The sequence below is a fragment of the Lepidochelys olivacea genome (assembly GCF_965140295.1).
Source record: "Lepidochelys olivacea isolate rLepOli2 genome assembly, chromosome: 1".
NCBI classification, from domain to species: domain Eukaryota; kingdom Metazoa; phylum Chordata; order Testudines; family Cheloniidae; genus Lepidochelys; species Lepidochelys olivacea.
The window spans coordinates 261,977,909-261,990,193 of record NC_140411.1 but is presented as its reverse complement, the minus strand read 5'-3'; the positions used below and the strand labels follow the sequence as shown (position 1 = coordinate 261,990,193).

The 12,285-nt window shown below is 50.7% G+C and overlaps 1 protein-coding gene across 1 annotated transcript; it reads right to left on the bottom strand.

Annotated features, from left to right (window-relative positions):
• Nucleotides 1–916: 916 nt before the first annotated feature.
• Nucleotides 917–11,721, bottom strand: LOC311523077 (histone acetyltransferase p300-like; the record flags this gene model as incomplete). Its single annotated transcript, XM_084632796.1, has 4 exons — nucleotides 917–1,551; nucleotides 2,557–3,015; nucleotides 4,645–4,785; nucleotides 11,485–11,721. The coding sequence occupies 4 exons, from the start codon at nucleotides 11,719–11,721 to the stop codon at nucleotides 1,534–1,536; spliced, it is 855 nt and encodes a 284-aa protein (XP_084488922.1). The 3' UTR covers nucleotides 917–1,533.
• Nucleotides 11,722–12,285: the final 564 nt, after the last annotated feature.

Sequence of the window (12,285 nt, the reverse complement as noted above, 5' to 3'; positions counted from 1 at the left end):
CCCTGATTTTTTAAGTTGTTAAGTAAAGGTGCGTTCACTCTAATGCAAGTATATTGGATTTATATTATTTATAATTGATATTTTTGAGTTACACCCATGCCACAGATTATATTATTATTATTATTAGAATAGCTTTGTTCCTGGAGGTTCCCCAGGCATGCCATTGAGTGTGTACAGGGGCCAGCCAGGTGGAGGCACCGCTAATTTTAAATTCCTATAGGAGTAAAGCAGGGGTTCTCAAACTGGGGGTCCTGACCGCTCAGGGGGTCACAAGGTTATTTCTTGGGGGGTCGCGAGCTGTCAGCCTCCACCCCAAACCCCGCTTCGCCTCCAGCATTTATAGTAGTGTTAAATATAAAAAATTTGTTTTTTAATTTATAAGGGGGGATTGCACTCATATGCTTGCTGTGTGAAAGGGGTCACCAATACAAAAGTTTGCGAACCACTGGAGTAAAGAGACTGTAGCAGAGGGGTAAATAGAGGATTCCCACCTATCCAACAGCACCACTGGGATACTCAGGATCTTCTTGAATGTCAACAACATCAGGCGCCCAGGCACACATGTGAGTGTTGGCTGCTCCCGAGTAACCCAGAGAGGAAAGGGTGGTGACACAAGTCTCACGATATTTGGTGTGTTTTTTAAAACCCCAGGCCCGGGAGTCAGGTGATTTAATGAGACTTTCAGCTTTCATTCAAAAAAAATTGTTTCGAGCCTGCCTGGGTGCAGAAAAAAGCCTGAAAGCATGGCTCAAAACCCAAAGACAAACATATAAACCCTAAAATGTTATATACTTATTTAATCTCATGATGGGGGGGGGAGGGAGCTGACTCATGCTCTTTGAACACTTGCCACTGGCAGTATTGTGTGAAGGGTGTTAATGCTGTGTGAAGGATATTATAAAATAACACACCCTAATACCAGTGGCAAACACACGTTGTTTAATAGTTTGACTGCACCAGAAAAGAAAACAATATCCTAAAGCATTTTCACAACCAGGAGTACAGAACAATTCTAGCCCAGAATAGCCACTAATCTCTGAGAGCCTGTACCCTAGGCTGCAGAGCTGGAGGGGGGGCACAGCACCTGGGCCATGGCCTGACCACTTTTGAGCAGGTACATGGAAAATAGGGTTGCCATTGACTAGGCCGCGTTTTCTACTCTCTTGCCAGTTAAGAGATGTCACTTGCTGGGTCTTCGTTTTGTTGATGCTTGTGTGGTGATCTTGTAACTAGCGGTCACACTCCGAATGGCTGGAAGCATGCCATGGCAGCCACCCAGGTCCCACTCTGCATGCGCAGCAGGCCGGGGCCTCACCTGACAGTTGCCAAAACCGCAATGGCACCTCTCAGCGCCAAGAACCAGCCGGGAAGTGAGACAGACACATCAGCCAATGGCCAGGCTCGCCAGCAGGGAAGGGGTCAGGTGTGGAGTAGGAGAGATGGGGATCCTGGGAGAGAACAGTACGGGGGGAGGGGCTTCCGGAGGGCTGAGGCTCTTGAGTGGGGGTAGACTAGGCCAGGGATTTCAGGTTCTCAGGAATGGTGGAGCACCTGAGAGTGGAAGAGAAGGGTCATGCAGAAGGTGGCAAATCTATGTTCCCCAACTTTAAAGGGGTCATATGCTGCACTAAATCCAACCTCCCTCCCCAGCACCCCGTTCTTCACAGGAACTAGTGGAAAGCCAGGGGTTTGTGGGGAGAAGTAATACAGGAGAGCTCCTGTAGATGGCCCATACAGATCCTCTCTCCTGGGATATGTCCGCACATGACTGACCCAAGAATTATCTGAGATTTAATGAAGGATTTTTTCCCATTAGGTTAGTAGCTAAAAGGGCACCTGCAGCTGCTTAGCCTTGATAGCCTGACCAACCCCACAGTGCATTGGTCTTACTCAGCTCACAGTTTGAGGCCACTTTCAGCAGGAGGCTGCAGCACCACTGCATCTTTGGGAAACACTCCCTAAACAGGCCTACAGCCTGGCGCTCTGGGACTCTCCTGACCAGCGCTGTCACCACAAGGAATGCAGGCTTCCGAGCCAGGGACAGAACATTCTCCTTGAGGTTGAAACAGAGACCAGCAACTTGGCTAGGATGAGGGAGAAGCCTGTCAAGGGCATTGGGAACGCAGAGGTGGGATGTTAAATGACCCCTTTTGAAATGCTGTGGGGCGAGAATGGACAAACTGCTTCCCCTGGAATACACTATGCCGCAATCACTGAGAGGGAACTTACTGAGCAGCCCTCTTGCCTTACAGTTCATAGTGCCCAGGACAGGTGCTGACACAGATAGATGGTCTCTTTCTCTCCATGCTGCCCATATAGAAAACTTTCCCCTTGTCAGGCCATTTATCTGTGCCAAGGGACACAGGCCTACTATGCTTCACTATAGCTTAAGCAAGATCGTCTAAGAAATGTCTTACAGGGCACAGGCCTGTAGGTTCCTTGTGTTACTGCTAAATATAATAAAAGGCTAAACTAGATCTATGGGCTACACTGCTGGCCTGGTGGAGTTGTTGGTGTGGCTGGTGTTGGTGAAGGCAATCCTTGCTGCTGACCTACCACACCGGTCCTCTGCATGCTTGCCATCCTCCTTCGGAGCATCTGGGCCTGCTGCAGACGGTGCTGAAGTTGCTGTTGGCGAAGCTTGTGTTTAATGTTGAGGCAAAAGGGCACCGGGCACTTGTTCTCCTGGCAGTGCTTAGCATGGTAGCAGCAAAGAGCAATGAGCTGTTTGCAAATAGGGCACCCTCCGTTGGTCTTGCGCTTGCAGCCTTTGGTATGTTGGACAACTCGTTTCATCTTCTGACAGGATGGCAGTGAACAGTTGGCGTTACGACACTGGCAGGCATGGACAAGGGACTGGATACAGCGCTGGATGCTCAGGCGGCGGGAGTCACCAGGGCTCTGGGTGGTTGCAGTCTGCTGGTTGTTGCTCTCATCGTCTAGGCCAAGGCCCAATTTCTCCATCTTGTGGTCGTGGTTTTTAGTGTTATAACAGGTGATGCACAGGTCGTAATCCTGGAAACAGACAAAACATTTTGAAAATTAAACAGCTGTCTACATAACCTGACACAATAAATATACAAATGGGGTCATGTCACCAACAAGGGAGCCCAACTGTCCCAGATGGACTGTGGTGGGGGAATTGGCCTTTTTGTTAATTATAAAGCCAGAAGGGACCATTGTGATCATCTAGACCACTGCTTTTAGAAAACATCCAGTCTTGATTTCAAAGTTTGCAGTGGTGGAGAATCCATCACAACCCATGCTAAATTGTTCCAATGGCTAATTACTGTCACTTAAATTTGCATGCTTATTTCTAGTGTAGATTTCTCCAACCATTGGATCTTGTTATACCTTTGCCTGCTAGATTGAAGGGCACTCTCATCACATTTCTTTTCTCCACGTAGGTAGCTCTAAACTGATCCAGTCACCCCTTAAACATCTCTTCGTTAAGATTGAGCTGCTTGTAAGCATGTTTTCCAATCTTGTATTCATTCTTGTGGCTCTTCTCTGAACCCGCTCCAATTTATCAACTTTTTTTTTTTTTAATTGCAAACAGTAGAACCAAACGCACTATTCCAGCGGAAGTCACACCAGTGCCAAATAGAGATACTATAACCTCTCTTTTCCTACTCGATATTCCCCTTTTTATACAGCCAAGGGTCGCACTCGCTCTTTTAGCCCGTGTTGCACTGCCTTGCAATGTTCCTTCCATGGGCAGCAGGTCGCATAGGCTGGGGGAGACTTTGCCGCCCCAAAGAGCCAGATGTGACCCGCCCCCTGCTGTGACGCTCCCTGCGGACAGCTGTGGCTCCAGTCCTCTGGCTCCGAGTCCAGTCCTGTAGTGCTCCGGGGCTGGGGCCAGCCGCCTTCCCACGCTCCAGAGCTGGGGAGGCTGGGGCCATGCGCCACCCACCCTCCCAGTGCTCCTTTGGGGCTGGGGTCTAGCTGTGGGACTGGACCAATGGCTGCAGTGCGGAGGGAGGCTCTGGGCTTGTGGCCGGGGGGGGGGGTGGGTGGGTGGGTGGGAGTTGGTTCCAGCAGGGGTGGAAGGCTTGGGGCCTGGGGCGGAAGGGGAGGGGCTGGGGGCTGGCCTCCCACAGCCGGTGGGTCACACGCCACTCATGGTTCCCTCTAACCATTGCGCAGGCAGCTGTCAGTGTGAATGTACAACAGTGCTTTCCCTTCTGCGCTTTCAGAGCGGCGCTGTAACTTGCAGAAAAGCCCAGAAAGCTGTGGAGGAGAAAGAGGCGGCTACGAAGGAGCTCACAAATCCCTACGTGCAGGGGAGCGATTGGCACTTTTCCAAAAGATGCAGGGGCTAGAGGAGAAGTTCGAAGGAAGCAGGGCTCAGGGACAGGGAGCAAGAGAGGAAATACGCTGCTCGGCTGCCAGCTGAGGGGCTAGAAATCAGATGGCGATCGCGGGTGGAGAGACTCAGGGAGCTGGACTGGGTTTGCGATGTGTTCGAGAGAGAGAAGAGGGACACCGCGCCGAAGGGGGACACAGAGTGTGAGAGAGATCGGAGGACCGGAGCACCGGTTCCCATCCCCACGGGTCTGGTGGAGCCAAGGGAGCTGGAGCAACCTGCGGGGCCAGTTACTAGAAGCAGGGCGAAAGAGTTAGCACAGGCTGACATGGTACCTTCAGGAGCGGAGTCGGAGGTTGAGGCTCAGGAGGGGAAGTTCGCAGCAGCAGCAGCTGGGAGCAGTCTGCAAAGGGAAAAGTGATGCCCCAGAGTGGCGCAGCAGGAAGTGGGGTCACGTGTCCTTTCAGAGGAAGTGACTGGGGGTGCAAAGGTGAGCGGAGCAAAGGGGACGGCGCTCTCCTCTACCCCTACTAGTGACGAGGGGGTGCCCTTAGAGACTGGGATGGTTCAGGGACTAGCACAGGGGTTCGCAAACTTTTTTTTTTCCCACGGACCACTTGAAAATCGCTGCGGGGCTCGGCAGGCCACTTACTGAGCTTTCCAAATGTTGTTTGTTCCGTTAGCTAACGATTGGAAAGCGCTTCGGATAAAAGCGCTTTATAAAAAACCTTAATAATAATAAACTTCTTTTGCTCTACAATAAAAGCACACAACTCATATTTTAATAGCAGTCGTCTGACCTTTCTAATGCGATGGAGGCGCTCTCTCTCCCCTGCCACGGCAGCCCCTGAGCTGGGGCTGGGAAGGAGGGGGGTCTCTTCCCCCCCCCCCCCACAGCAGCCCCTGATCTGGGGCTGGGAAGGGGGGGGAGTCTCTTCCCCCCCCCCACAGCAGCCCCTGATCTGGGGCTGGGAAGGAGGGGGAGTCTCTTCCCCCCCCCCCAGCAGCCCCTGAGCTGGGGCTGGGAAGAAGGTGGGGGTCTCCCCAGCAGCCACAGCCCTGGAGCTGGGGAAAGTTGTCTCTTTCTCTGGTCACTGCAGTCCTGCATGTCCCAAATTCCCCCCACCCCCTCTTCTCACCCCAGTGCCCCCTCCCACCTACCCCCTATTTCCCCCAAGGCCGCCACCTCACCTTTCATGTGCGTCTTCTCCAGGGTCCAGGCACCTAATTAGTGGGGCCACGCCTGTGGGGCCCCACTAATTCGGTGGGTGGCCCTTCATTTGCTTGTGTGCGGCCACCCAGGTGCGCATCTTCGAGGGAACTATCCGCAGACCACCTGAATGGAGCTTGCAGACCACTGGTGGTGGTCTGCGGACCACAGTTTTAAAAACCTCTGGACTAGAAGATGCAGTGTTACAGGTGACACAAGTAGCTAGTATCTGTGATGTAGTAATCGCTAGGTTACAACACAAAGAAAGACACCATCCAAGGGATGCTAGTTCTGCTCCTCCACTCAATGTTACATTGACATCATATAGGTCAAGAGACCCAGCCCCTTCGGGTGGGAACTTATGGACATTTGGGTGATCACCAGCACTGCCTAGGTCCCTAGAATTTCAAGGACCTTCTTCACTCCCTTGGTATATGCTGGTATCACCTGGCGTACCTGTAGAACACCCAGTGTTCATGGACTTAGGGATGTCCTGTGTCAGAGTGGAGATGCCTTAAGTGTAGGATGTGGAGGTTTTTATGGCGAGTTACCCTGCTCACCCAGTATTATATGCAGGGGAAAGTTCTGATAGCTCTGATGCGGAACGTGCTGATCCGGGTAAGAGAGCCCCATATCCTGTATCGAGGAGTCAAAGCCCAGAAACCATAGATTCAGATCCAGGCAGCAAAAGCCCACATCCTGATCCAGGGAGATGAACCCTAGATTCTGATTCAGATTGTCCCATGGCAGCTGTTACAGAGATTAAGTCCCTAGATTTGATAGCTAAGCAAGTAGGGATGATGGAGGATGCTTTGGTTGTGAGGCATGCACAGTGTGTGCAAGAAACTGTGAAAGTATTTGGCTTACCAAGGGAAGACTGGGTTAAAATCCTACAGCTCACAGTGAATTGAGCATTATGGAGCATTACTCCCTGAGTATACAGTAGGAGAGAGATCTTTTAAAGAAACAGTAGCCCTTTGGAATATAACCAGCACCCAGGACAAGCTGGCATGGCCATCCTGTCTAACCTAAAGCAAAGACCCAATGCTGGTTGGTAATCCTGAGTTGCAAGCCCCCCCATGGAGTAAACTTTGCATCCGAATAAATCCAGGCACTTGGCATCCTTAGGGTATGTCTACATACGAAATTAGGTCGAATTTATAGAAGTCGTTTTTTTAGAAATCGGTTTTATATATTCGAGTGTGTGTGTCCCCACAGAAAATGCTCTAAGTGCATTGAGTGCCTTAACTTGGCGGAGTGCTTCCACAGTACCGAGGCAAGAGTTGACTTCCGGAGCGTTGCACTGTGGGTAGCTATCCCACAGTTCCCGCAGTCTCCGCTGCCCATTGGAATTCTGGGTTGAGATCCCAATGCCTGATGGAGCTAAAACATTGTCGTGGGTGGTTCTGGGTACATATCGTCAGGCCCCCGTTCCCTCCCTCCCTCCGTGAAAGCAAGGGCAGACAATCGTTTCACGCCTTTTTTCCTGAGTTAGCTGTGCAGACGCCATACCATGGCAAGCGTGGAGCCCGCTCAGGTAACTGTCACCATATGTCTCCTGGGTCCTGGCAGACGTGGTACTGCATTGCTACACAATAGCAGCAACCCCTTTCCCTTTGGCAGCAGACGGTGTGATATGATTGGTAGCTGTCATTGTCATGTCCAAGGTGCTCCTGGCCACATTGGCCAGGAGCGCCTGGGCAGACATGGGCGCAGGGACTAAATTTGGAGTGACTTGACCAGGTCATTCTCTTTAGCCCTGCAGTCAGTCCTATTGAACCATCTTATGGTGAGCAGGTAGGCGATACGGATTACTAGCAGTCCTATTGTACCATCTTCTGCTGGGCAGGCAAGAGATGAGGATGGCATGCAGTCCTTCTGCACTGTCTGCTGCCAACCAAAGATGTAAAAGATAGATGGAGTGTATCAAAACAAGAAATAGACCAGATTTGTTTTGTACTCATTTGCTTCCCCTCCTCCCCCATCTAGGGGACTCATTCCTCTAGGTCACACTGCAGTCACTCACAGGGAAGGTGCAGCAAGGTAAATCTAGCCATGTATCAATCAGAGGCCAGACTAACCTCCTTGTTCCAATAAGAACAATAACTTAGGTGCACCATTTCTTATTGGAACCCTCCGTGAAGTCCTGCCTGAAATACTTCTTGATGTAAAGCCACCCCCTTTGCTGATTTTAGCTCCCTGAAGCCAACCCTGTAAGCCATGTCGTCAGTTGCCCCTCCCTCCGTCAGAGCAACGGCAGACAATCATTCCGCACCTTTTTTCTGAGCGGACGCCATACCAAGGCAAGCATGGAGGCTGCTCAGCTCACTTTGGCAATTAGGAGCACATTAAACACCACACGCATTATCCAGCAGTATATGCAGCACCAGAAACTGGCAGAGCGATACCGAACGAGGAGGCGACGTCAGCGCGGTCGCGTGAGTGATCAGGACATGGACACAGATTTCTCTGAAAGCATGGGCCCTGCCAATGCATGCATCATGGTGCTAATGGGACAGGTTCATGCTGTGGAACGCCAATTCTGGGCTCGGGAAACAAGCACAGACTGGTGGGACCGCATAGTGTTGCAGGTCTGGGACGATTCCCAGTGGCTGTGAACTTTTCGCATGCGTAAGGGCACTTTCATGGAACTTTGTGACTTGCTTTCCCCTGCCCTTAAGTGCATAAATACCAAGATGAGAGCAGCCCTCACAGTTGAGAAGCGAGTGGCGATAGCCCTGAGGAAGCTTGCAACTCCAGACAGCTACCGGTCAGTTGGGAATCAATTTGGAGTGGGCAAATCTACTGTGGGGGCTGCTGTGATGCAAGTAGCTCACGCAATCAAAGATCTGCTGATATCAAGGGTAGTGACCCTGGGAAATGTGCAGGTCATAGTGGATGGCTTTGCTGCAATGGGATTCCCTAAGTGTGGTGGGGCCATAGACAGAACCCATATCCCTATCTTGGCACCGGAGCACCAAGCCGCCGAGTACATAAACCGCAAGGGGTACTTTTCAATAGTGCTGCAAGCTCTGGTGGATCACAAGGGACGTTTCACCAACATCAATGTGGGATGGCCGGGAAAGGTACATGACGCTCACATCTTCAGGAACTCTGGTCTCTTTCAAAAGCTGCAGGAAGGGACTTTAGTCCCAGACCAGAAAATAACTGTTGGGGATGTTGAAATGCCTATAGTTATCCTTGGGGACCCAGCCTACCCCTTAATGCCATGGCTCATGAAGCCGTACACAGGCAGCCTGGACAGTAGTCAGGAGCTGTTCAACTACAGGCTGAGCAAGTGCAGAATGGTGGTAGAATGTGCATTTGGACGTTTAAAGGTGCGCTGGCGCAGTTTACTGACTCGCTTAGGCCTCAGCGAAACCAATATTCCCACTGTTATTACTGCTTGCTGTGTGCTCCACAATATCTGTGAGAGTAAGGGGGAGACGTTTATGGCAAGGTGGGAGGTTGAGGCAAATCGCCTGGCTGCTGGTTACGCGCAGCCAGACACCAGCGCAGTTAGAAGAGCACAGGAGGGTGCAGTACGAATCAGAGAAGCTTTGAAAACCAGTTTCATGACTGGCCAGGCTACGGTGTGAAAGTTCTCTTTGTTTCTCCTTGATGAAACCCCCCGCCCCTTGGTTCACTCTACTTCCCTGTAAGCTAACCACCCTCCCCTCCTCCCTTTGATCACCGCTTGCAGAGGCAATAAAGTCATTGTTGCTTCACAGTCATGCATTCGTTATTCATTCATCACACAAATAGGGGGATGACTACCAAGGCAGCCCAGGAGGGGTGGTGGAGGAGGGAAGGAAAATGCCACACAGCACTTTAAGCACAGCACTTTAAAAGTTTACAACTTTAAAATTTATTGAATGCCAGCCTTCTTTTTTTGGAGCAATCCTCTGTGGCTGAGTGGCTGGTTGGCCGGTGGCCCCCCCACCGCATTCTTGGGCGTCTGGGTGTGGAGGCTATGGAACTTGGGGAGGAGGGTGGTTGGTTACACAGGGGCTGTCTGTGCTCCAGCTGCCTTTGCTGCAGCTCAACCATACACTGGAGCATACTGGTTTGATTCTCCAGCAGCCTCAGCATTGAATCCTGCCTCCTCTCATCACGCTGCTGCCACATTTGAGCTTCAGCCCTGTCTTCAGCCCGCCACTTACTCTCTTCAGCCCGCCACTTACTCTCTTCAGCCCACCACCTCTCCTCCCGGTCATTTTGTGCTTTCCTGCACTCTGACATAATTTGCCTCCACACATTCGTCTGTGCTCTGTCAGTGTGGAAGGACAGCATGAGCCCAGAGAACATTTAATCACGAATGCGTTTTTTTTTCTTTCTAATCTTCGCTAGCCTCTGGGAAGGAGGAGATCCTGTGATCATTGAAACACATGCAGCTGGTGGAGAAAAAAAAAGGGACAGCGGTATTTAAAAAGACACATTTTATAAAACAGTGGCTACACTCTTTCAGGGTAAACCTTACTGTTAGCATTACATACATAGCACATGTGCTTTCGTTACAAGGTTGCATTTTGCCTCCCCCCACCGTGTGGCTACCCCCTCAACCCTCCCCCCTCCCCGTGGCTAACAGCAGGGAACATTTCTGTTCAGACGCAGGCAAATAGCCCAGCAGGAACGGGCTCCTCTGATTGTCCCCTGAAGAAAAGCACCCTATTTCAACCAGGTGACCATGAATGATATCTCACTCTCCTGAGGATAACACAGAGAGATAAAGAACGGATGTTGTTTGAACGCCAGCAAACATACACTGCAATGCTTTGTTGTACAATGATTCCCAAGTACGTGCTACTGGCCTGGAGTGGTAACGTGTCCTACTGCGGTGGATGGAATAAGGCTGCCCTCCCCAGAAACCTTTTGCAAAGGCTTTGGGAGTACATCCAGGAGAGCCGCGAATGCCAGGGCAAATTAATCCTTTCACATGCTGCTTTTAAACCATATATAGTATTTTAAAAGGAACACTCACTGGAGGTCCCTTCTCCACCTGCCGGGTCCAGGAGGCAGCCTTGGGTGGGTTCGGAGGGTATTGGCTCCAGGTCCAGGGTGAGAAACTGTTCCTGGCTGTTGAGAAAACTGATTTCTCCGCTTGCTTGCTGTGAGCTATCTACAACCTCATCATCATCATCATCCTCATCTTCTTCGTCCCGAAAACCTGCTTCTGTGTTGCCTCCATCTCCATTGAAGGAGTCAAACAACACGGCTGGGGCTGAACCCCCTAAAATGGCATGCAGCTCATCATAGAAGTGGCATGTTTGGGGCTCTGACCCGGAGCGGCCGTTCGCCCCTCTGGTTTTCTGGTAGGCTTGCCTCAGCTCCTTAAGTTTCATGCGGCACTGCTTCGGGTCCCTGTTATGGCCTCTGTCCTTCATGCCCTGGGAGATTTTGACAAAGGTTTTGACATTCTGAAAACTGGAACAGAGTTCTGATAGCACGGATTCCTCTCCCCATACAGTGATCAGATCCCATACCTCCCGTTCAGTCCATGCTGGAGCTCTTTTGCGATTCTGGGACTCCATCATGGTCACCTGTGCTGATGAGCTCTGCATGGTCCTGCAGCTTGCCACGCTGGCCAAACAGGAAATGAGATTCAAAAGTTCGCGGTTCTTTTCCTGTCTACCTGGCCAGTGCATCTGAGTTGAGAGTGCTGTCCAAAGCGGTCACAATGGAGCACTGTGGGATAGCTCCTGGAGGCCAATACCGTCGAATTGTGTCCACAGTACCCCAAATTCGACCCGGCAAGGCCGATTTAAGCGCTAATCCACTTGTCAGGGATGGAGTAAGGAAATAGATTTTAAGAGCCCTTTAAGTCGAAATAAAGGGCTTCATCATGTGGACGGGTGCAGGTTTACATCGATTTAACGCTGCTAAATTCGACCTAAAGTCCTAGTGTAGACCAGGGCTTAGATTTAGGCGCTGGGGCTTGCTGATCCTGCCTCTCCCTCTCATTTACTGCCGACACTACCAACGAGCAAGGCTGTGGGTGTGTGAACAGGTAGTTGAACCCCTTGGAGGATATGAAGTACTTCCTCTCCACAGGAGGGATGGAGGCCGGGGTCTGCCAAATGGTCTTTGCATTGGCTTGTATAGTTCTGATGAGAGGTAGAGCGACCCTGGATGGTCCTTCTAGTGCCAGGATGTCCACCATAGGGTCCTCCGACTCTACAATCTCTTCGGCCTGCAGGTTCATATTCCATGCCACCCTGCACAGGAGTTCCTGGTGGGCATGGCTATCTATGGGGGTGGCCCCCCAGACGGAGGTGTCTGCCACTGTTCACCTGAATATTATGGGTTAGTTGTTATGGCTCACCGCTGATCACATCCAACCAGAAGATTGATAGATTCTTGTTCAATTCAGACTACAGGGTCCAAGAACTCAGATCGTTCTATAGCAGGAGAGGACTCTTGGGGTGCTTGGCAAAAACACTTACACTGAGGACAATAACAAATTGATAAAAGCTTTATTGAGATTAACAAAAGAATAATAAATGCTATGAAACGTATGACTGCAAAACAGTAAAAGAATTCCAAAACTCCTGGTGGTAACATTCCTATTATAAATACCTTAACCTAACACGGACGAAGTGGGTATTCACCCACGAAAGCTTATGCTCCAATACGTCTGTTAGTCTATAAGGTGCCACAGGACCCTTTGCCGCTTTTACAGATTCAGACTAACATGGCTACCCCTCTGATACATACAGTATGTGTTATAGCTACGTACTGAATGTGACTTTTGAACTTAAGGTTTGCG